Below are 23,342 nucleotides of genomic sequence, written 5' to 3' on the forward strand. Positions count from 1 at the left end.
CACATAACTATTTAAGTTACCACCCAGATGAAGCTGACTGCTCTGTGGTTACCTGATTTAACCCACATTATTTTGAAAAAGGGTGCAATATCCTCGGGTTCCAGCTTCTGAACCTTCTGTGTATTCTATAAATCAGATCAATCTCAATTTACTATTCTTAACAGAAATTAGTCAATTCTTTAATGAAATAATTATTTAATTGAATTTTCAAAGTAAGTCTCAGTTGAATTCACTGACTAATTGTCTGGTTTTTAACTACAGTGTCATTTACATAGTTGTACTTTCCAGTCGTCGCAGTTTAATTTTCAATGATTTAATTAACAATCTCCTCCCATGAAAGTTGAAGTATCATGCAGAGTTTGGTTTATGAATATGTTATCAAATATAATTCCATTAGATATTTGATTCTTGCACAATTCAGTGGCAAGACTCAAAATGGGGTTTCCAGAGCAATAAAAACATGGATTATTTAGAGAAAGCTATCCTGCAAAGATTAAAACTGTAACACAAGATCTCCTCTTCCTATGTCCACCACACTTGTGCCACTGCACTCCTTGGCCAAAATGTAGTTCAGTTTAGTTTATGGGACGTGTACAGAGGTATATTGAAAAGCTTTTGTTGCGTGCTAACCAGTCAGTGGAAAGACAATACATGATTACAATCGATGAAGCATTTATCAGCATGGATTTTAAAAGTATAAAAGTGCATTTTCAAAAAAAATATGGGATAAACCTTGTTGGTGGTCAGTAGATTTCTAGTAACAATATGCAAAAATCAGGGACAAAATTCATCATTACTTGGACAAACATGGATTGCAGAATGTTATTATAAATTGAGAGAATAGAAATATTGAATCAGAAAATTATCCGATGATGTGGAAAATTGCAGTGTAATAAGGTGATTCGCATCAGTTTTTAAGCATTCATCCACATGTTGATGCGGAGGCAAATGTATTCTGTATCTTGCTTGGACAAGGTAATAGGAGCAGTAACAAAATTCAACAGGGTGCAAACGAAATTTGTGGCTTGTGCTTGAAACTAATTGAACATTAACATTTAAAATTTTTAAAACATATGATTTTTAATGAATACTATCGTACCTTTAAAACTTTCAGTGTAATATTGCATGTTGTCTTGGAACACCATTCTTATTACCAAATTGCTGTTGCTGACTTGCACTACACGGTCTCAGCATTCATTTGCACCTCCTCTAATCCAGTGTACCGTATTCACGATGTGGTCTTCCATACTTACTAGAAACCACACAGATTGGGTGACTATGTTGCATGGCACCAGTGTTCAACCTGCAGTGAGCTTCAGTTACCTGTAACTAGTTCTCTTTCCCACTCTCACCGAGGCTTCCTCCCTGTTCTAACATTGCCCTTTGCAAGTTTGAGGATCATCACTACAACTGTACGGGCACGTAAAGGTAAACTCCATCAAATTCAACTTTTTCACTGAATCAATAGACAATAGAAACATAGAAAATAGGTGCAGGAGTAGGCCATTCGGCCCTTCGAGCCTGCACCGCCATTCAATATGATCATGGCTGATCATCCAACTCAGTATCCTGTACCTGCTTTCTCTCCATACCCCCTGATCCCTCTATCCACAAGGGCCACATCTAACTCCCTCTTAAATATAGCCAATGAACTGGCCTCAACTACATTCTGTGGCAGAGAATTCCAGAGATTCACCACTCTCTGTGTAAAAAATGTTTTTCTCATCTCAGTCCTAAAAGATTTCCCCTTTATCCTTAAACTGTGACCCCTTGTTCTGGACTTCCCCAACATCGGGAACAATCTTCCTGCATCTAGCCTGTCCAACCCCTTAAGAATTTTGTAAGTTTCTATAAGATTCCCCCACTCAATCTTCTAAATTCTAGCGAGTACAAGCCGAGTCTATCCAGTCTTTCTTCATATGAAAGTCCTGACATCCCAGGAATCAGTCTGGTGAACCTTCTCTGTACTCCCTCTATGGCAAGAATGTCATTGGTGCAGGATGGCAAGGTGCAGAAGTAGGCCATTCGGCCCTTGGAGCCAGCGCCGCCATTCAATGTGATCATGGCTGATCATCCCCAATCAGTAACCGTTCCTGCCTTCTCCCCATATCCTCTGACTCCGTTATCTTTAAGAGCCCTATCTAGCTCTCTCTTGAAAGTATCCAGAGAACTGGCCTCCACCGCCCTCTGAGGCAGACTTAAAACTCTGTGTGTGAAGAAGTGTTTCCTCATCTGCATTCTAAATGGCTTACCCCTTATTCTTAAACGGTGGCCCCTGTTTCTGGACTCCCCCAACATCGGGAGCATGTTTCCTGCCTCTAGCGTGTCCAAACCCTTAATAATCTTATGTTTCAATAAGATATCCTCTCATCCTTCTTAACTCCAGAGTATACAAGCCCAGCCGCTCCATTCGCTCAGCATATGACAGTCCCGCCATCCCGGGAATTAACCTTGTAAGCCTACGCTGCACTCCCTCAATAGCAAGAATGTCCTTCAGCAAATTAGGGGACCAAAACTGCACACAAGACTCCAGGTGTGGCCTCACTAGAGCCCTATACAACTGCAGAAGGACCTCTTTGCTCCAATGCTCAATTCCTCTTGTTATGAAGGCCAACATTCCATTTGCTTTCTTCACTGCCTGCGGCACCTGCATGCTTACTTTCATTGACTGATGAATAAGGACCCCCAGATCCCGTATTTCCCCTTTTCCCAACTTGACACCATTTAGATAATAATCTGCCATCCTGTTTTTGCTACCAAAGTGGATAACCTCACATTTATCCATATTAAACTGCATCTGCCATGCATCTGCCCACTCACCCAACCTGTCCAAGTCACCCTGCATTCTCATAGCATCCTCCTCACAGTTCACAGCTTTGTGCCATCTGCAAATTTACTAATGTTACTTTGAATCCCTTCATCTAAATCATTGATGTATATTGTAAACAGCTGTGGTGCCAGCACCAAGCCTTGCAGTACCCCACTAGTCACTGCCTACCATTCTGAAAGGGGCCCTTTAATCCCTACTCTTTGTTTCCTGTCTGCCAACCAATTTTCTATCCATGTCAGCACTCTACCCCCAATACCATGTGCCATAATTTTGCCCACTAATCTCCTATGTGGGACCTGACCAAATTGTATCAGAACTGACCGGATTGTAGCTGATGATCTGACCAGATCATCGATAGATATCTGTAACATTGAACTCTGTTTTTCCTTGTCCACCAATCAGTTAACTCAGTTTCGACTCCATATCACAGCATTTTATATTTTCCTTTGTTTCACCTCCTCCCCCCACCAACACCTGTCACCATGGCCATTCTCACCCCATCAGAAATTTCCTTTGTCCAAACCATCCCTCCCTCCACATCTTTTCTGAAAATTAGAATTAAATTTTACTTCGGAGTCACATGAGTGACTACGTGAAGAACCCCGCCAGGACGCATGCGTGTCATATCGCTTTCACGCTTGCGAAACGACAGGCGGAGTGGAGCGTTCCCCCGCAGCGGTAAGTTTGAAACCGCAACCTGCAGGTAAGTGATTTACTCTGCGGTAGTGTTTGTCCCCGCGCTGTTTTTACACAGGGGGGGGGAAGCTGGACAAAATAGTGTCCACAAGTGCTGCGAGTGAAGCTGGCTGGGGAGGACCGCAAAGTTGCGGGAGCCAGCAGCAGCTGAAGGCACAAGCCCCGTAAGTGGGATCAGCTGTGCCGACTTTTGGTCCCACGCCGGCCGGGCGGGAGACTATTCAGAATTGGGCCGTTGACTTTGACAAATCGAAACGGCAGGAGGCGGGGTGGAACGACGTTCCCCCGTAGCGACAGTTTAAACCTGGACCTGCAGGTAAGTGAAACTGCGGTCTTTATTCTCCCCATACTGTTTCACAGGTGGGGAAACATGGAGAGCTATGGAAACAACGGCAGGCGGCACAGGAATCACCCGTAAGGGAACAGCTGTGCCCGATTTCGCTCCCGCACCGGCCAGATTAAACATCATGGCTGGGCGGGAGACTATACAGAACGGAGCCGTTGGCTTTGACAAGTCAAAACGGCAGGAGGAGGGGTGGAAGACGTTCCCCCTTAACGGCAAGTTTTAAGCCTGGACATGCAGGTAAGTGATACTGCGGTCTTTATTGTTCCCATACTGTTCTACAGGTGGGGGAAACATGCACAAGACAAAGAAGTCGACCAGAGCTGCGACAAAGCTGGCGGGGGAAGACCGCGGAGTTGCGGACGCCAGCAGCGGCCGGCTGCACAGGAATCACCCGTAAGGGAACAGCTGTGCCCGACTTCGCCCCCGCACCGGCCAGATTAAACACTGCGTCTGGGCGGGAAGGCAAGAAGAAACCAAAACAGTCGTTGACTGATGAGTCCGACTTTGGGCGGCCAGCGACCGTGTGCGCTGGAGCCCGTTGGAGCGGCTTATGGAGCCGAGCTCCAACATGAAAAAGAAAGTTGGAACGGCTTATGGAGCCGAGCTCCAACATGGAAAAGAAAGTTGGAGCGGCTTATGGAGCCGAGCTCCAACATGACAGGCTCCGGGAGATGGAGTCTAGTCACTGTGGGCACTATGTAAAACCCACAGCAGCACCTCTTGTAGGGCTGCACAGTGCATCTCCCTCGTCAGAGGGGAGTACTGGAGGGTCAATTCTGGGCTGACCCTGAAAAGGGGTTTTGACGAACAAAACTACAAGTGTGCAGGGGGTGCAGGAAGGCAAAATCTACTGGTGTCCAAATACATACAGCCAGACCACAATGGACACCACTGCAAAAATACTTGGGACCAGGAAACTGCGAATCCCTGAATGTTCCAGTCATGGAAATAGCATCTGGAAACATGTCGGAGAGGACTTAGGAAAGCCCTGGGGCTCATAAAGGCGACAACATTAAGGATCTCCTACAGCCAAAGACAGCACCCTTATGCACCCACCAGCAGAACAAGAGAAGCTGGTGAAAGCTCAAAGGCCGGGCATACAGGACAGCGGTCTTTTAGACCATAGCCCAGACCGGCCTTTCTGGAAGATGCGCAAACCCCCAACCCAAAAACAAACCCAGACACCGGCGCCTCAACCTCCATGAAGACCACACAGAAGAAGCAAACTTCCACTGGTAACAATGGAGGTAGGTGGGTCTGGTCCCTTACAAATTATAGGAAGAGTGGATAATACACACATTGGTGGGAGATTACACTCTTTTGGATATGGCGTATATTAACTACAGACACTTATATCCTAAGCAGTATCCAGGGATATACCATTGAATTGTGCAAAAGGGGTAATGGGTAAACCCAACACAATTGGCTGGAATACATTGTACTATATATTCTGTACAAAATGGGAACTGGTAACTGCTAAAGGACTGATTTCCAAAGGCTACTCCATGGCTAGCATCGACCTAAAAGATGCTTACTATTCAGTGCCTACACGGACTGATCACAAACGTTATTTTAAAAAATTCAACTGGATGGGGCAGCTCTGGCAGTATAGAGCTCTACCAAATACATAATCATATGATCATACTAATTGTGGGCATAACTTTGGAGTTGGCCTAACTAGCTGTAACAGCCAGCATACAATTGGGTGAAAACTGGGGTTATCATCCATCCAGTTAAATCTAAACTAACGCCTACCAACATAATGGATTATTTGGGGTTCACTATTGACAGCTCACATGTCGGTGACTTTACCAAAGGACAAGGCTACAGTCTTAACTGAGGTCTGCAACAACCCCACTGACATCAGTGAACCGTCTATCAGATTGGTAGCAAGTATAATTGGCATATAGTGTCTGCCTTTCCAGCCACACAATTTGGACCTTTGTATTACCAAAAATCTACAAAGGGCAAAATATAAACACTCAAAGTTAATACTGGTCATTTCGACAGACCAATAAGCCACCAATCAAAGCTTATGGAATTAAAATGGTGGAGGGATAACATTCGGCATTGTTCCAACCCTATCGTTATCAGCAAACCCTTAGTGGTGCTACAAACTGATGCCAGTGCGCTTGGTTGGGGTACTACCAATTTCCATCGCCATCTGTGGAGGTAGATGAAAGGCACAGGAGGCATCATTATCACAGACACTGGGCATAAACTACCTGGAAATGTGGGGTGCGTTCTATGGCCTAAAGTCATACTGCTCTGGGATAAATCACCAGCGTGTTAGACTACAGAGTGACAATCTGACTAATACAATTTGGTAATGGTGTATCCAGAGAAATATTGGAATATCGGCTACTTACCTACCAGGTAACCCAAAATTCAGTGACAGACATCAGGTCACGCAAATTCAATAAAATAAGACTTAATCACCAGTTACCAAACTGTGTTTCTTGGGAACCAGACCCTGGGACAGCAGGGACAGATGTTTTTCACTGCATTGAGGGGGCAATTGTTTATCTATGCATTCTCTCCTTTTCTGCATCATCAGTCGGGTATTACGAAAAATACAACAAGACTCAGCGTCTGTTAATTGGTAGTGCCGATTGGCCTACTTAACCATGGTTCCCTGTGATACTCAACATGGGGTTTAACCATGCATCACCATCCTGAAACAACCAGATTATTGGTTCATCCTGTAACAGGGGAACCCATCCATGTCAAAACAACAAACCTATCAATTTGTAGAGTCTAAAGAAACCTCTACTGCAACTGGGACTGGCAGACCGAATATTGAACATTATCTCAGCGGGCCACAGACAGTCCACCAAAAACTATATCTGGTATACATCAGGAAATGGGAGATATATTGTCACAGAAACAACATCACCTACAGTTGATGAACATAACGTCTGTTCTCGAATTCCTGGCAGGCCTCCATTATGATGAGGGACTCGGTTACAGTGCCATTAACTGTGCCAGAAGTGCCCTATCAACATATCTATGGCGAGGATCAGAGCATCATTCTGTTGGGACTCACCCCTGGTAACCAAACTTATGAGGGGAAATTTTAATATCTATCCCCCAAGAACCAGGTACTCTCTAAATGGGATATGAGTATTGCCCTAACGTTGCTAAGGAATTGGTCTCCAGCAACAGCTCTGTCCCTGCATAAGACTGACGCACAAAACAGTCATGCTGATGGCTTTGGTCACGGCACTAAGGGTACAGTCGTACATAAGTTAAGGCTGGACTATATGACTTCTTCAACAGGAATATAACGTTTCATATTACGAATTAGTCAAACAGAACAGGGATCATCAGGCCTCAAAATAGAATTTAGGGATTACCCTACAGATATTGTCTCTGTATAATAAGACAATTATTGTTCTATATGGAGAACACCAAAAACATCTGAGGCTATGAGATGGCACTACTAATCAGCCACAAACAAACCCACAAAAAAGTGTTGGTTCAAACTATTTTCAGATGACTGAAACAGGTTTTAACAACAGCTGGGGTGGATACTAACATATTCAAATCTTATTCCACCAGGGCTGCAACTACATCGCCAGCTATGGAGTTGGATGTACCAATGAACCAAATCCTCGAGACAGCAGGATGGATCAGGGGAAAATGTTCCAACTATTCTACCACAAACCAGTAGTTAAACTGGAACTTTGCAGAGCCAATTTTAAGCTCTGTAATATAATTTCACCCATAAATAGGGGCTATAATTTGTTGTTAACAATTTATCATGGATTTCAATGTTGGATTCATGTCTAAACATGTTAACACAATTCCTCCCACAGTCAATTAAGGCAGATGTGATGCATAGACTCGTTTCCACGGCATGAAATCACAGAGCTTTGAAATCTTCACGTAGTCACTCACGTGACTCCGAAGTAAAATAGTAAGATTAAACGAGAACTTACCAGTTCGAAGTTTGATTGTTATTTTATGAGGAGTACGTTGAGGGAATACGTGCCCTCCGCTCCCACTCTTGATCATATACTCAACTGGTATTTTCTTCTCTAATCTTACTATGTTCAGTCATTACAGTTATCTGTGGTTTCACACCGCTGCTTTGAAGAATGACACGCATGCGTCCTGGCGGGGTTCTTCACGTATTCCCTCAACGTACTCCTCATAAAATAACGATCAAACTTCGAACTGGTAAGTCCTCGTTTAATCTTACTATTTCTTCCCATTACTTACAGAGTATCTTCAGCCTGAAATCTTCTGCTTTTCTTTCTACAAACGCTGTCCGACCTTCTGACTTTTCCAGCATTATCTACTTTTATTTCAGATTTTCAGCAACTTTTTTAGGTTTTAATGTTTCTACCTTTTCTTAAAATTCTGAAAGAAATCGGAGAATTTTCCGAATGGGTATTCCATGATTGTATTCCTTGTTTATTTTTGCTTCATATAGAATTTTAGAGGAGTTCTTTAAGCATTGTTAATTTCGTAGATATTACAAGCTTTTGTTCCTCAGCAAAAATATCCCAATATATCACTCTTCCAAATCAAAAGCTAAGATTAGCTGGCAAATTGGTGAAACTGAGAAAGCAGCAAGTTGTGATCTGGAAGTGTGTAGACAGTAATTTAATTAATTGTGATTTGCAACATTCCCCTGAACCATCTGGACTATAAATTGAAAGAGCAGCACTTGGGCTTTCAAAATGTGAAAAGTTATGTCATAATGGGAATATTATTCCATTCAGTTACATGGTAAGTCAATTGGAAAATTGCAAATGTTTCCATATAAATGCAAAGTACCAATGCTATTGGTTTAAAGTACGTAAAGTGCATTTAAGGAACATAAGTTCAAACGTATGCTCTGTCTGACCTGTAAACTGGATGTATAGTGCCTCATTTTGGTAGCAGTGGGACATGTTACTCATACTGTGAAATCTTTTGAGAAATACCTTCCCTGATTGCAGTGTAGTAATCAAAAATTGTTAGGCAATGATACAATCTATTTGAGCCGTAGCATCTTGATGTACTTCTGTTTATTTGTGCTTAGTCAAGTTTGCTAGAAATAAGTTCCACTGTACCAACTCTAAAAGACAAAATATGATACTGGTGAATATAAATATAATTGGGCTTGAACCTAAAGGGGAGTCTTTCTTGTATTCAGAATTATTTTTATGTGGAGCTGTTGGCATGTGATGTTGACATGTCCAATTCTAACATTTTTCAAACTTTATAGTACTGTTGAAATCATTTTGATCAGATTTAACGGAAGAATGTCCTGAGAATTCTGTATTCAGATACTAGACTAAGTGGGACCCATAGGGTCCCAGTCACATGGGAGGCCTGGTCCCCCAACGCAACCCATTCCCCAAAGCAATATTCCACCAGTAACCCGTTCCCCCAACGCAACCCGTTCCCTCAACGCAATATTCCACCACTCACCAATAGCCCCTAACTATGCAGGCACTGCTCATTTCCCCTCATCCCCTAGCACTCCCTCCCCCTCCTCTTCATGGGGAGGAGGGGAGGGTAGGGAAGGGGTGTGTGTGTATGTGGCAAGGGGGGTGTGGGGTGGGAGGAGGGTAGGGAAGGGTGGTGTGTGTGGGCGGGGTAGAGGGTGGAGTGGGGGGAGAGGGGGCGTGTGGGGGAAGGAGGGTTGTAGGGTGTGGGGAAGGGGTGGGGGTTGTGCGGGAGGGGGGGCATCGAGCATTGTGGAGCCGGAGAGGGGGGTTGTGGAGGGGAGGGGGGTGTGGAGGCTTGGGGGAGGGTGTGGGGAGAGCTCGGAGAAAGGACGGGGATTGTGGGGGAGAGGGGATATCACGGGGGAGGGGGGCCAGGGGGGAAGGGGCTGGAAGACTCACAGCGGGCGGTGATCGCTGGACGTTCTCCTCCAGAGTCTCCTTTTTCCGTTTGCCGACATCTACTACTCTGGGCCAGGCCGGGTTGGGCCGCTTCCGTTCCCTCCGAATATTGTGTCACTTCCGGTCCCTCCGAAAATTGTGTCTGGTTGGAGACCTCCGTCGGCCATCCAGAGCCTCCCTCAGCTCCAGTAAGGACGCGATGGAAACCTCCGCCGGCCATCCAGAGACTCCCTCAACTCCAGTAAAGACGCGATGGAAACCTCCGCCGGCCATCCAGAGACTCCCTCAACTCCAGTAAAGACGCGATGGCGCAGGAAGGGGCGAACCGTCCCGCGGAGTGACAGGAGAAAAGACCAATCCACGCGGTTCCGACTGGCAGGGGAGTAGATCGATCTGCGCATGCGCGATTTTTACACCTCGCTAACTTTTACATTAGGCCACCAATTGGAACGAAACTTGGTGCAATCGCAGTAGAGGATAACAGTGAGTAAGGTAGCGGGAAAACGGAGCGTTATTGCGTGCCGTTTTTGTGCAAATAGAATGACCACGCAAACCGGAAGATAACAAGATCAGAGTCTTAGTAATGTATAGATAGAAGATAGATATAGATATATACATTAGCCATTGAAGGGGATGCCTCGTGGTAATTTCCTCAAGTTACTTTATAGGTAAGTCTGAATAGTATTGGTCGTTTAGTTACCACTTATACTTCTAAAAGATAGCAAAGTGACTAAAACAAAATGCTGCTCAAACCTACCTGAGGTACGACTAACAAAGCTGTTTTTGTGTTGTGCTGGATCATTTGTGTATTGGATTTGAATTAAGAAAGCAGGTTCAATACTTTGGCCATCCTGGATTAATAGTTTAGCTTACTCCGGGTCAGAAACATGTGATGTAATAACAAGGAACTACAGGTGCAAGTTTAGACCAAAGAACATGCTGGAATAACTCAGCAGGTCAGGAAGCATCTCTGGAAACATGGGTAGTTGATGGTTTGGGTCGGGGCCTTTCTTCAGACTGCTTGCAGGAGAGCTGGGAAGAAAGCTAAAAAAAGAGGAAGGGCAGGACAGAGCATGGCCAACAATGGGTGAACACAGGTGTGAGTTTTATAGTCTGAAGACGGGTCCTGACCTGAAACATCACTTAACCATGTTCTCCAGAAATGCTGACTGACCTGCTGAGTTACTACAGCATTTTTTGTCTGTTGTCAGAAATTTGTGAGTTTGACACAGCTCTACTCCTAACAGTGCAACCTCTTATATTTGTGATGTCGTTTTGAGTGGAAGTTGCATTATTGACAGAACAATCGTTTAGATAGAATGTTACATCAAGTGAATGTCTATTAGTTTCACTGGTTTATGCATTAAACATTTAATTGAACTATTTCCATTGGATGGCCAGCCTCAATTGATTTCACCAGAGCAAGCAAACATGTAATTCTCCTCATCGTAGACACAAGGAACGACAGATGCCAGTTTGCAAAAAGGACACACAATTCTGGTGTAACTCAGCGACTCCCACACTTTGTCTCTTTTTCCATTCTCCTCATTGTTGGTTCTCAAGATCTTTGTTTGCAGAAGGCCAGTTGTCTTTATGAATATAAATGTTCCAATATAATACTTTGAATTTTTAACGGCTAATTTTGATGCTAATAAGTAAACAAGTCTTTGGTCTTCTCTGAAATCCATGTTTGTTTGTTTCAGATATCTTTTGGCTCCAAGTCTAGAAAAATAATGTGAAAGTATTTGTATTTATTTGATTCCTTTCACAATCGCAATGCACCCAAGCATTATCTCCCTCATATCAGTGTTTTGCTCCTGTGTGATTCATGGTACTCATGCTGTAGCCTTGAATCTACAAAATGGATTGAACAGACTTCATGAAAATGAGCTGTGTGCAACTAAATCACTGGCACTCCACACACATCATTCTATTGCCCTTTGAAAGGGTTTATCTATGCTTCATTCTCTGCCAACATACTGTTGTGTTACGAAATCAACACATATTTGTGTCATATTAAGCAGATATTTTGTGTACCCTATTTACATTTTAATTCTGGTAAGTGTCAAATTTTTTAGACTTGTTTTGCGTAGATCAAGATATCCAAAACATGGATGAAATAAATGTTCAGGATTTTTATTTTGCACTCTGAAATATCCTTTCAACAATTTAGTTATAAAAAGAGGATATAAATAAATATTACAAAGAAGTGAATAAATTCCGAAATGTTTCTAACCATAATGAAATGACAATTTAATGAATCAGATTTGAGGGAAATGTGTTTTATGTTTGCATTAGAAATTTGTACTTGGATGCTAAACTGCAATCAAGAAATTCTTAATGAAGTTTAATTGAGTACAGAATATGAATGCTCTGCTGATTTGTGTTGCCTGGCCTATTCTGTGATCTGCAGAACATTTGAAACCATAATTTTAGCAATGCAACCATCTTAAAATTCATTTGAGAACCATTGGCAGTGAATTATTGATTCAATGTCCAAATTGAGAATAGGCCCCAATAAACAAAGATTTTGATCACAACTGTAATCCAGCCACCAAAATAATTAAAAATCTTGATATACAGATTTCTATCTTTATATAACTTTGTATCTTAAACATCATTCAGGAAATGTACTGCACTTCATTGAGTTAATCTGTAGTTTATTTTGCATTTTTCAGGTCCATCAGACACAACAGAAGGAGAGACAAGTCAAGTCACCAAAAGCCAAGAGGCGAAAAATTTCTAGATAACGTTCAATGTCTTCATCACTGATTATAGTTATATGGTGGAACTGTATGTATATAGAGTCTTAGTTATCCACAACGCTACAAGGTGCTAATGAACCGTGGTACAGTGTTTCTTCAATAATGAGCAAAGATTATATGTTGGATAGCTCATCAGAAACCTTGTGAGATCATGGTTACAGTTTATCTACTGCTTGCCTAAAAATTGACATTTTCTACAATACTAAAAGAAAATCAAGAATATCAAAAACTGAATAGTCCAAATGTTTCTGACAAATTTTCATGTGTATATAGATTATGCAAAATTTCATGGTAATATCAAATTGTAAATACTGTATAAAGTTGTCATGTACAAGCATACTTAATGCACAGTTTATCTTTTTCTTGTACAAAATAGTGTACAAAATTATTTGGTTTCTATTGAGTACACATACAAGAGATTACCAGTGTAAAGAGGATAAATAAAAATGCCGCTTAAAGCTTTTATATGCAAGATGCTGTTTTTGTATTTAACAGCAGATGAGGCATGGTTATGTGATAACTTGATTATGACAGACACTTCACACCACCAATGTTCATTTCTATTCTGTTTAGAATTCTGTCCTTTGTGCAATGGCATGGAGGTCTCCTGCAGTCCTACATGCAAACTTCATGTAAAATTCATGTCTTTATTCCCTCACTTTTTCACCATTCTGATGGGTGTGTACTGTTTTAATGGTATTGTCTGTGTTTTCTTATCAGTCAGCTTTTTTGCTGTTTTATGTCAAAACAAATGTTTTATCCATCAAAAATGTGCGCTTTCATATTTAATTTTGCTTTTCTTTGCTTTATTCCTGAACTGTCTTGTAATGACCAACTTTGCTCTTTGTTTTGACATTGATTTGTATTTTCTCACATGTATACTTTACATTAGTAGAACATGTAAAGTATGTTGTGCACTTGATTTTAATTAGTTGATGGCATTTATGTGGATGATAGGACTAGTTTGTTCCAGTCCATGCAAGTTCTAAAGGTTTTATGGTTTCATGTAAAGGACAGTAATTGTAAATATTGTGAACATTACAGGTCGTGCAGTGTTGTAACATTTTTAATAATGTTGCACCTACTTTACAATTAAAAACTGGTCACTCATACTTGAGTTTCTGCTTGTGGAGCCATTCTTTAACAACACTTCAAGATCAAATAGGAATCCTAATGCAGTGTACCAGGCATCCTTTTAACTGTTTTTTTCCCTATGAAGAGGTTTTCTTTTTAACATCCTTTGCCGTTTCCAAGGACCATAACTGCTTACATTTTGTATTTGGAGGCAGTCTTCGCATTTTTTCACACTGACTAAATGACAAGCACAGCAGATCAATTTTGTATATTGATTTATTTGTTTGAACCTCTTACCCAGAAAATGGAAGGCAATTTCCAACTCAGTCTGGATTTTTAATTCAATTGTTTTCCTCTGTGCCAAATTGGTCAAGGGAATTTTCTGATTTGCCAAAGCTTCTGTGAAGCGGTTATTGAATTAAAGACGGATTGGAGCACCACAATGATGGATTGATCATCTTCAGTGTAAAATTCTGTGGTTGTTTAATTTAACCTGAAAACATATAGACCAAGCCTTTGCAGTTGTTCTAAAAGCAAACCCAGTTATAGCAACTTCTCGAGTAGGCATGTGTACAATTAAAATCACAAATCCAGACGTTGCTCTGTAATTCACTGCATTCAAGACTGCACTTTGCAGCATTCTTCAGCAAAATCTTAACTTTAATGAATACATGTGAACTTCAGTACTTTTTGAATTAGTATCACTGTAAAATACCTTAAATGTATTTCATTACATGAGCTCTAAAAATGTAATGTTGCACCAAAATATAATTACTGCTCAGTTAAAAATATGCCCCATTATAGAACTAATTTTATATGTGGTTTGCAACTCTCAAATATTTCAGAAAAGGTTTTGAATAAAGAAATTATTACTTTTAAATGTTTGCTATTTCAACTGCTCTATCAATCTTGTGTGTATATATTCCTTTTTTAATTATCTAAAATATTAATTAAGTGCCCCCTTTCAATGTGAGGCTGTGCAGCCAGTTTGATGACCCCACTTGTGGAAGACTAGGATTTCCCGTAATGGCGCCAACTGGCGTAGGAAAACTGAGGAGAATGTACATAGTATAGAAAACTTTATCTTTATGGGTAGGTTTCTTCAAGATCAATGGTGAGCATTACGGTATGTTTTTATTTCCAAAAATAAACTTTATTCAGAATAAAAAATATATGCAACACAAAAACTGCAAAAATGCTTCTGACATTCTCAGCATCTATAAGTTCATTAGTGTCATATTCAGCAGTGTTAGCAGCTATCCTTATACCAAGCACCCTTGCCAGTCTCGTGGTGCCCTGGGCTGATATCCCTTCCCTAGTTTGAGTGGTGTCCCAACCAGACTCTGCTCCTCAATGTCCTGCAGGGGAAGGATTTTAGACTGGTCCCACCCCAATGAGACTTGGCTGCACCAAGCTTCAGCAAGTCCCTCGGCATGTGCTCCTGCAGTCTGGAATGGGCCAGTCGGCAACATTCTCTGATCAACAACTTGTTTTGCTGGCAGGCCTACAAGTTTTGGGCAGACCAAAGAGCATTTTTAGCTGAGTAGATCTTCTTCCAGTAGCACTTGATGTCCATCTCTGAATATAAAGTTATCTTTATTGTAAACACAGATTTTAAAATTAAGCTTTCTAAAATGAGTAGCACGTGTCTCAAACTACTTTTCAGGGCAGCATGATTACATTTGAATATTACATTTTTGTTGACTTTTTGACCATTGTGATTTGGTTGCAAATAATTTATATCTATACAAAGCAAAAAGCTGCAAATACTGCAATTTTTTATTACAAAGGATACTGGCAGCACCCAACATGTTCAGCAACAGCAATGGAGAGAGAAATAATGCATGTTTTGATTCCTCTTAAAATAGGTAGTGGGGAAAATAAGTGTGTAAAGTCGCAGACAGGATGAAAGGCAGAGGGAACAGAAGCAATGCCCCCCAGACAAGGTTTAGACCTAAGTTGTCACGGTAAGGTGGATAGTGGGTAGGGGAGAAGTGTTGTGTCTCCTGCAGTAGCATAATAGAGTGTGTGGTATGGGTACTGGAGTTTGAAGCATGAACCAAGGAGAGGAGGGAGAGAACAGTCTGCTCAGAATGGTGAAAAGATGGAGGGAAGATTTCTCCATGAATGTCCAATTCTTCTGTCCATCTTTAAAGTAGAAACATAACTACTCTCCTTCCACCACCACACCCATCTGCCTGGCTTAACATTTTCTGGACATGGACAACTCCTACTTAAACGGCACCCCACTTGTTCAATTCAGAGAGATTACTATGAAAACCTGCATGGATCCAAGCCATGTCTGTCTTTCAGTCTTTGCCTGCTCTTACTCAGGCCATCTCCCTCTGTCCATTATATTGATGACAAAAATCACTTAAAATGCATGTAAACATTTCATGACCTGTGCTGCCGATTTCCACCCTGACAGGTGCCTTCTCTTATCTTCACTGCAATATCTTCCTCCTACCTAAAAGCATTTGGCATTTGACTCAATTTGTTCAATCAGCAAACAACATTAAATAATTTCAAGTGCAGCACTACTTCTTATTGAATCCACATACAAGATTAGAAGTTAAGCCAGAGCTGAACTCACTTCTCAGCATCTGCACAATGGTGTCTGTCTTATGCTTCTTGTGCGTGGTGGTGGAAAGATTGGTGGAAACAGGGCCGCGACGTGAATGCTTTTTTCCTTGACCCCAAGTACAGCATTACAGGAGGGCAGATTTTGAGAATGTATCTGGTACATGCTCTTTATGTTGGTTAATTTCACAGTAGAAATGCAACAGAAAATATCTCTGAAGTTGGATGAGGTTTCAGCTGATTAGTGATAAATAAATATAAATTTTACTTCGGAGTCACGTGAGTGACTACGTGAAGAACCCGCCAGGACGCATGCGTGTCATATCGCTACACGCATTGCGAAACGACAGGCGGGGTGGAACGACGTTCCCCCGCAGCGGCAAGTTTAAAAGCCGGGACCGACAGGTAAGTGGTTACTCTGCGGTCATTATTGTTCCCATACTGTTTCACAGGTGGGGAAACGATGGATAAATCGAAAAAGTCAACTTGAGCTGCGACAAAGCTGGCGGGGGAGGACCGCGAAGTTGCGGGCAGCCAGCAGCGGCCGGCGGCACAGGAATCACCCGTAATGGGATCAGCTGTGCCCGACTTAGCCCCCGCACCGGCCAGATCAACACCGCGGCCGGGCGGGAAGGCAAAACAAAAAACAAACAGAGCCGTTGACTCTGATGAGTCCGATTTTGAGGAGCCGCGAGCGGCCAGCGACCATGCGCGCTGGAGCCGGATGGAGCGGCTTATGGAGCAAATGCTCCAACGTGACAGACTCCGGGAGATGGAGTCTAGTCACCGTGGGTCATACATAACACCCACAACAGCACCTTACGTAGGGCTGCACAGTGCATCTCCTGCGTCGGAGGGGAGTACTGGGGGTCAATTCTGGGCTGACCCCGAAGAGGTGTTTGCCGAACAAACTACAAGTGTGCAGGGGGTGCAGGAAGGAGAAAATCTACTGGACATGGTGTCCAACTACATACAGCCGGATCAGACTGGACGAAACCTAGAACAGAAACTAGCTGCCAGCATTGATTTCCTGTCATTCAAGCAACTACAGGAACAGGCTGTGATGGACACCACTGCCAAATATCTGGCACCAGGAAATTGCGTATCCCTGAATGTTCCAGTCGTGAATAATTGTATCTGAAAACACGTCGGAGCAGGAGTTAGAAGCCTGGATGTCAAGCTCCAGAAAATATTAAAACTACTAGCAGCAGGGATCACAGCATTCGCTCGCACAGTGGATGGGAAGGAAATGTCGCAAGAACAACAGGATGCACTGGCACTATTCTGCAATACGCAGTATGAAATCAATAGTATCAGAAAGAGTGCCATCCGACCTGTCTTAAATCCAAAATTTGCAGGCCTGTGCAAACCTGGAGACACAAAGCCACCAATATTATTATTTGGGGGAAACCTGTCCAAGCAGGTTAAGGAGCTCGATGAGGAGGCAAAAACCCTGGGGCTCATAAAGGCGACAACAGCAAGGACCTCCCACAGCCAAAGACAGCACCCTTACGCACCCACCAGCAGAACAAGAGAAGCTGGTGAAAGCTCAAAGGCCGGGCATACAGGACAGCGGTCTTTTTTAGGCCATGGCCCAGACCGGCCTTCGTGGAAAATGCGCAAACCCCAAACCCAGACACCGGCGCCTCAACCTCCTCGAAGACTACACAGGAAGAAGTAAACCTTCCACTGGTAACCATGGAGGTAGGTGGGTCTGGTCCCTTTCAAATTATAGGAAGTGTGGATAATACACATATCGGTGGAAGATTACACTTCTTTTGGGATGCATGGAGTACATTAACTACAGACACTTATATCCTAAACAGTATCCAGGGATATACCATTGAATTTGTGCACAAAAATAGCCCCCCTGTTCAGCATGTACCGAACCGAACGTTCGTACTTTCACGAAAAGAAAAATTAGAAGCACATGCTGAACTGGTGAGACTTCACGCAAAGGGGGTAATTGAAAAAACCCAACACGATTCTCTGGAATTTGTGTCTAATATCTTTACCCAAAACAAAAAAGATGGTGGTTGTCGCATCATCATAGATTTGACCAAATTGAATACATGTGTGCAATATATTCATTTCAAAATGGAAACCTTTGTTACTGCCAAACAATTGATTTCCAAAGGCTACTTCATGGCTAGCATCGACTTAAAAGATGCTTACTATTCAGTGCCTATACGGACTGACCACAGACGTTATTTAAAATTCAACTGGATGGGGCAGCATCGGCAGTATAGAGCTCTACCAAATGGATTAACATCAGCCCCCAGGCTGTTTACAAAAATTTTGAAACCAGCCCTATCGTTTCTTCGGAAACAAAAACATATGATCATGGCCTATCTAGATGACATATTAATTATGGGCAAAACTTTGGAATTAGCCAAACTAGCTGTATCAGCCACCAAACAATCGTTTGAGAAACTGGGGTTTATCATCCATCCAGTTAAATCTAAACTAACGTCTTCCACCATAATGGATTATTTGGGGTTCACTATTGACTCAGTTCACATGTCGGTGACTTTACCAAAGGACAAAGCTACAGTCTTAACTGAGGCCTGCAACAACCTCATTGACATCAGTGAACCATCTATCAGATTGGTAGCAAGGGTGATTGGCAAAATAGTGGCTGCTTTTCCAGCCACACAATTTGGACCTTTGTATTATCAAAATTTACAAAGGGCAAAAATACAAGCACTCAAAATTAATGCTGGTCATTTCGACAGACCAATTAAGCTACCAATCAAAGCAATTATGGAATTAAAATGGTGGAGGGATAACATTCGGCATTGTTCCAGCCCTATCATTATCAGCAACCCCTCAGTGGTGCTACAAACTGATGCCAGTGCACTTGGTTGGGGTGCTACCAATTCCATCTCCAGCTGTGGAGGTAGATGGAATGCACAGGAGGCATCATTACTACAGACACTTGGCATAAACTACCTGGAAATGTTGGGTGCGTTCTATGGCCTAAAGTCATACTGTTCTGGAATATATCACCAGCATGTTAGACTACAGATTGACAATACCACCGTGGTGGCATATATTAACCATATGGGTGGAATCAAATCAACATCATGTGACAATCTGGCTAATACAATTTGGCAATGGTGTATCCAGAGAAATATTTGGATATCAGCTACTTACCTACCAGGTAACCTAAATTCAGTGGCAGACATCAGGTCACGCAAATTCAATGAAAACATCGAATGGATGTTGGATATAAAAGTATTTGCTGATATTGTAGCACGGTATGGAACACCAGAGACTCAATCACCAGTTACCAGACTATGTTTCTTGGGAACCAGACCCTGGGGCATCAGCGATAGATGCTTTTTCGCTGCATTGGGGGAAATTGTTTTTCTATGCATTCCCACCTTTCTGCCTCATCAGTCGGGTATTACGCAAAATACAACAAGACTCGGCATCTGGTATTTTGGTAGTGCCCGATTGGCCTACTCGACCATGGTTCCCTGTGATACTCGACATGGTTTTAGAACCATGTATCACCATCATGAAACGACCAGATTTGTTGGTTCATCCCGTAACTGGGGATAGCCATCCATGTCATAATACAACAAACTTATTAATTTGTAGAGTCTAAAGAAACCTCTACTGGAACTGGGACTGACGGACCAAACATTATCTCAGCGGCTCACAGGCAGTCCACCAAAACACAATATCTGGTATACATCAGGAAATGGGAGATATATTGTCACAGAAACAACATCACTTACAGCTCGATGAACATAACGTCTGTTCTGGAATTCCTGGCAGGCCTCCATTATGATGAGGGGCTCAGTTACAGTGCCATTAACTGCGCCAGAAGTGCCCTTTCAGCATATTTATGGCAAGGATCAGAGCGTCATTCTGTTGGGACTCACCCCCTGGTAACCAAACTTATGAGGGGAATTTTTAATATCAATCCCCCAAGAACCAGGTACTCTCAAATATGGGATGTGAGTATTGTCCTAACGTTGCTAAGGAACTGGTCTCCAGCAACAGCTCTGTCCCTGCAAAAACTGACGCATAAAACAGTCATGCTGATGGCTTTGGTTACAGCACAAAGGGTACAGTCTTTACATAAGTTAAGGCTGGACAATATGACTTCTTCAACAAGAAATATAACTTTTCATATTCACAAATTAGTTAAACAGAACAGACCAGGATCATCAGGCCTCAAAATAGAATTTAGGGCTTACCCTATAGATGATCGTCTCTGTATAATAAGACATTTATTGTTATATATGGAGAACACCAAAAACATCAGGCAATGAGATGGCACTACTAATCAGCCACAAGCAACCCCACAAAAATGGCTGAAACAGGTTTTAACAACAGCTGGGGTGGATACTAACATATTCAAATCTCATTCCACCAGGGCTGCAGCTACATCGGCAGCTATGGAGTTGGACGTACCGATGGACCAAATCCTGGAGACAGCAGGATGGTCAAGGGAAAAAACGTTCCAATAATTCTATAATAAACCAGTGGTTAAACCTGGAACTTTTGCAGAATCAATTTTAAGTTCAGTAATATGATTTCACCCCATGAAATAGGGGCTATAATTTGTTGTTAATAAATTTATCATGGATTTTCAATGTCGGATTCATGTTTAAACATGTTAACACAATTCCTCCCTTAGTCAATTAAGGCAGATGTGATGCATGGACTCGTTTCCACGGCATGAAATCACAGAGCTTTGAAATCTTCACATAGTCACTCACGTGACTCCGAAGTAAAATAGTAAGATTAAACGAGAACTTACCAGTTCGAAGTTTGATCGTTATTTTATGAGGAGTACGTTGAGGGAATACGTGCCCTCCGCTCCCACCCTTGATCATATACTCAACTGGTATTTTCTTCTCTAATCTTACTATGTTCAGTCATTACAGTTATCTGTGATTTCACACTGCTGCTTTGAAGAATGACACGCATGCGTCCTGGCGGGGTTCTTCACGTATTCCCTCAACGTACTCCTCATAAAATAACGATCAAACTTCGAACTGGTAAGTCCTCGTTTAATCTTACTATTTCTTCCCATTACTTTTCTGAAGTAAAAACGGGCAAGAACTTTGAGGGGAATTTTTTAAGAAACTGAAGTATGTTTATTGGCTAGTTAATTGCCAATATGAGGTGATAAATAAGATGCCTGTTTACATTTCCTTATGGGCCTGTCCCACTCAGGCGCTTTTTTGGGCGACTACAGGCGACTGCCACAAAATTCTCAACATGTTGAAAAACTTTAGGCGACAGTGGCGACAATTTTTGCTGTCGTAGGTTGACGTAGGTGTTGTCGTGGGTGCTGTCGTAGGTTGTCGCTAGGTGTCGTAGGTGAATTCCATTAAAATTAGTCCCTGGCAGTAACCGAAGTGGGATAGGCCCATTACCTTTCCTACACCCACATCTGCCATAGATGCATTGCTTCGCTCACTTTCCTCCATAAAATATTATGTCTCTAGCAGCACGTTCTATGCACCCGCCACACTGTGTGTGTGCAAAGTAAAACGCCCTGCACATCTCCTTTAAACTTTCCATCCTGACTTAAAGTTCCACCCTCTAGTTTTTGACGTCCACCCTGTGAGAGAGATTATGACCATCCAACCTATTATTACTGATATAATTCTACAAACTTTTATCGGGTACCCCCAAAGTCTCTGACACTCCAGAAAAAAACATTCCAAGTTTGTCCAACCTCTCCTTATAGGTAGATGGACACAAAAATCTGGAGTAACTCGGGGACAGGCAGCATCTCTGGAGAGAATGCATGGGTGACATTTCGGGTCAAGACCCTTCTTCAGAATGAAAGTCATGCAAAAGGTAATATCCTCTTATAGGATATCCTCCTTAAAGGTAATATCCTCTAATCTAGGAAACATTGCAGTCAACCTCTTTTATTTCACCCTAGCATTGCTTTAATGAATTCCATAAAAATTGTAATTTTTTTATTGTGTTTTCACAATTTCCCCACATAGTATCTGTTTAAGTGTCCATCAGCCTTCTAGTTCATTAAGAGGTTTTTGCAGCTGCTAGCACATGAACTATCAACTGTAAACTCTGTAGCCAACCCTTTAAAGGGATATACACCACATTGCCATCAGCATTCTTCCAGCTAGTGGGGAATATTGCTACTTAAAGAATGGATACTGCAATGGCATGAGTTAGGTGGGTGAGTACAATGCAATCTGCTAAATGACCACCCTGCTACTGGTACACTTTGGTAGTGTGTAGCATTTACAAAATGCACCATACTTATCATCCAGAAGACTAGCTATTTGGGAGAGTAGATTAAAAAATGGCTTGGCAATTGAAGCTTGAGGATGGTGGTGGAGGGCTGTTTCTTTGAATGAAAGTCTATAATCAATCATGTTCGCAGTGATCTGTGACGGAACCTTTGTTTGTGGTTATATAACTGATTTGGACAAAATGTAGATAGGCTGATTACTAAGTTTTCAGATGAGACAAACATGTGCAGTTGTGGATAATGAAGAAGTTTGTCAAATGATTCAGCAGGATATAATTCAGTTCATGATAACGGCGGCGGGAAATAAAAAAAGTAGATCGGGTTTAATCTGGGCAAGTTAAAGGTATTGCACTTTGGAAGGTCAAATGGAGGGGGAAAGTATACAGGAAATGACAACAGCCTAAGGAGCAGTGATGTGCAGAGGGGGGTTGAGATTCCTGAAAGATGTAAGTAGATAGAGTGGTGAACAAGGTGTACAGCATGCTTGCCTTCATCATTTGGGATGTTGAGTATAAGTCAGGAAGTCCTATGCAGCTGTATAAACTTTGGTAAAGCCACATTTGGAGTGTTGTATGCAGATCTAGTCCCACATTACAGGAAGGATGTGTATCCTTTGGAGAAGGTGCGGAAGAGGTTTGCCTGTATGTCACCTGGATTAGAGAGTACTAGTTCTAAAGGAGAGGTGGGGCAGACGAGGATTGTTTTCACTGAGAAGGAGACTGGTTAAAGGAGATGTTCAAGGTAAGTATTTCCAATGAGTATGATTAGTGTCTGGAATGCACTGTTGTGTGTGTGGGAGTGGTAGAGAATGCTGATATGATAGTGACATCTCAAAGCCGTGTAGATAAACGCATGAACAGGTGGGGAGAAGGATTTGAGTCATGAGTAGGCAGATGGGATTAGTTTAATTTGGCATCATGGTCAGCACAGACACAGTGACTGAAGAGCCAGTTCC

General features: G+C 42.2%; 1 protein-coding gene across 5 annotated transcripts in view; it reads left to right on the forward strand.

Moving 5' to 3' along the window:
• The window catches only part of mbd5 (methyl-CpG binding domain protein 5), a 212,993-nt gene extending 199,396 nt beyond the window's left edge, over window positions 1-13,597 (forward strand). For all 5 annotated transcript variants that reach the window (XM_033024722.1, XM_033024719.1, XM_033024721.1 and 2 more), the window contains one exon: window positions 12,394-13,597. In XM_033024722.1, coding sequence (XP_032880613.1) covers window positions 12,394-12,465 — 72 coding nt within the window. In that variant the 3' untranslated portion in view covers window positions 12,466-13,597. The remainder of the gene's footprint in view (window positions 1-12,393) is intronic.
• The last annotated feature ends 9,745 nt before the right edge of the window (window positions 13,598-23,342 follow it).

Source organism: Amblyraja radiata, chromosome 7 (assembly GCF_010909765.2).
Source record: "Amblyraja radiata isolate CabotCenter1 chromosome 7, sAmbRad1.1.pri, whole genome shotgun sequence".
Taxonomy (NCBI): domain Eukaryota; kingdom Metazoa; phylum Chordata; class Chondrichthyes; order Rajiformes; family Rajidae; genus Amblyraja; species Amblyraja radiata.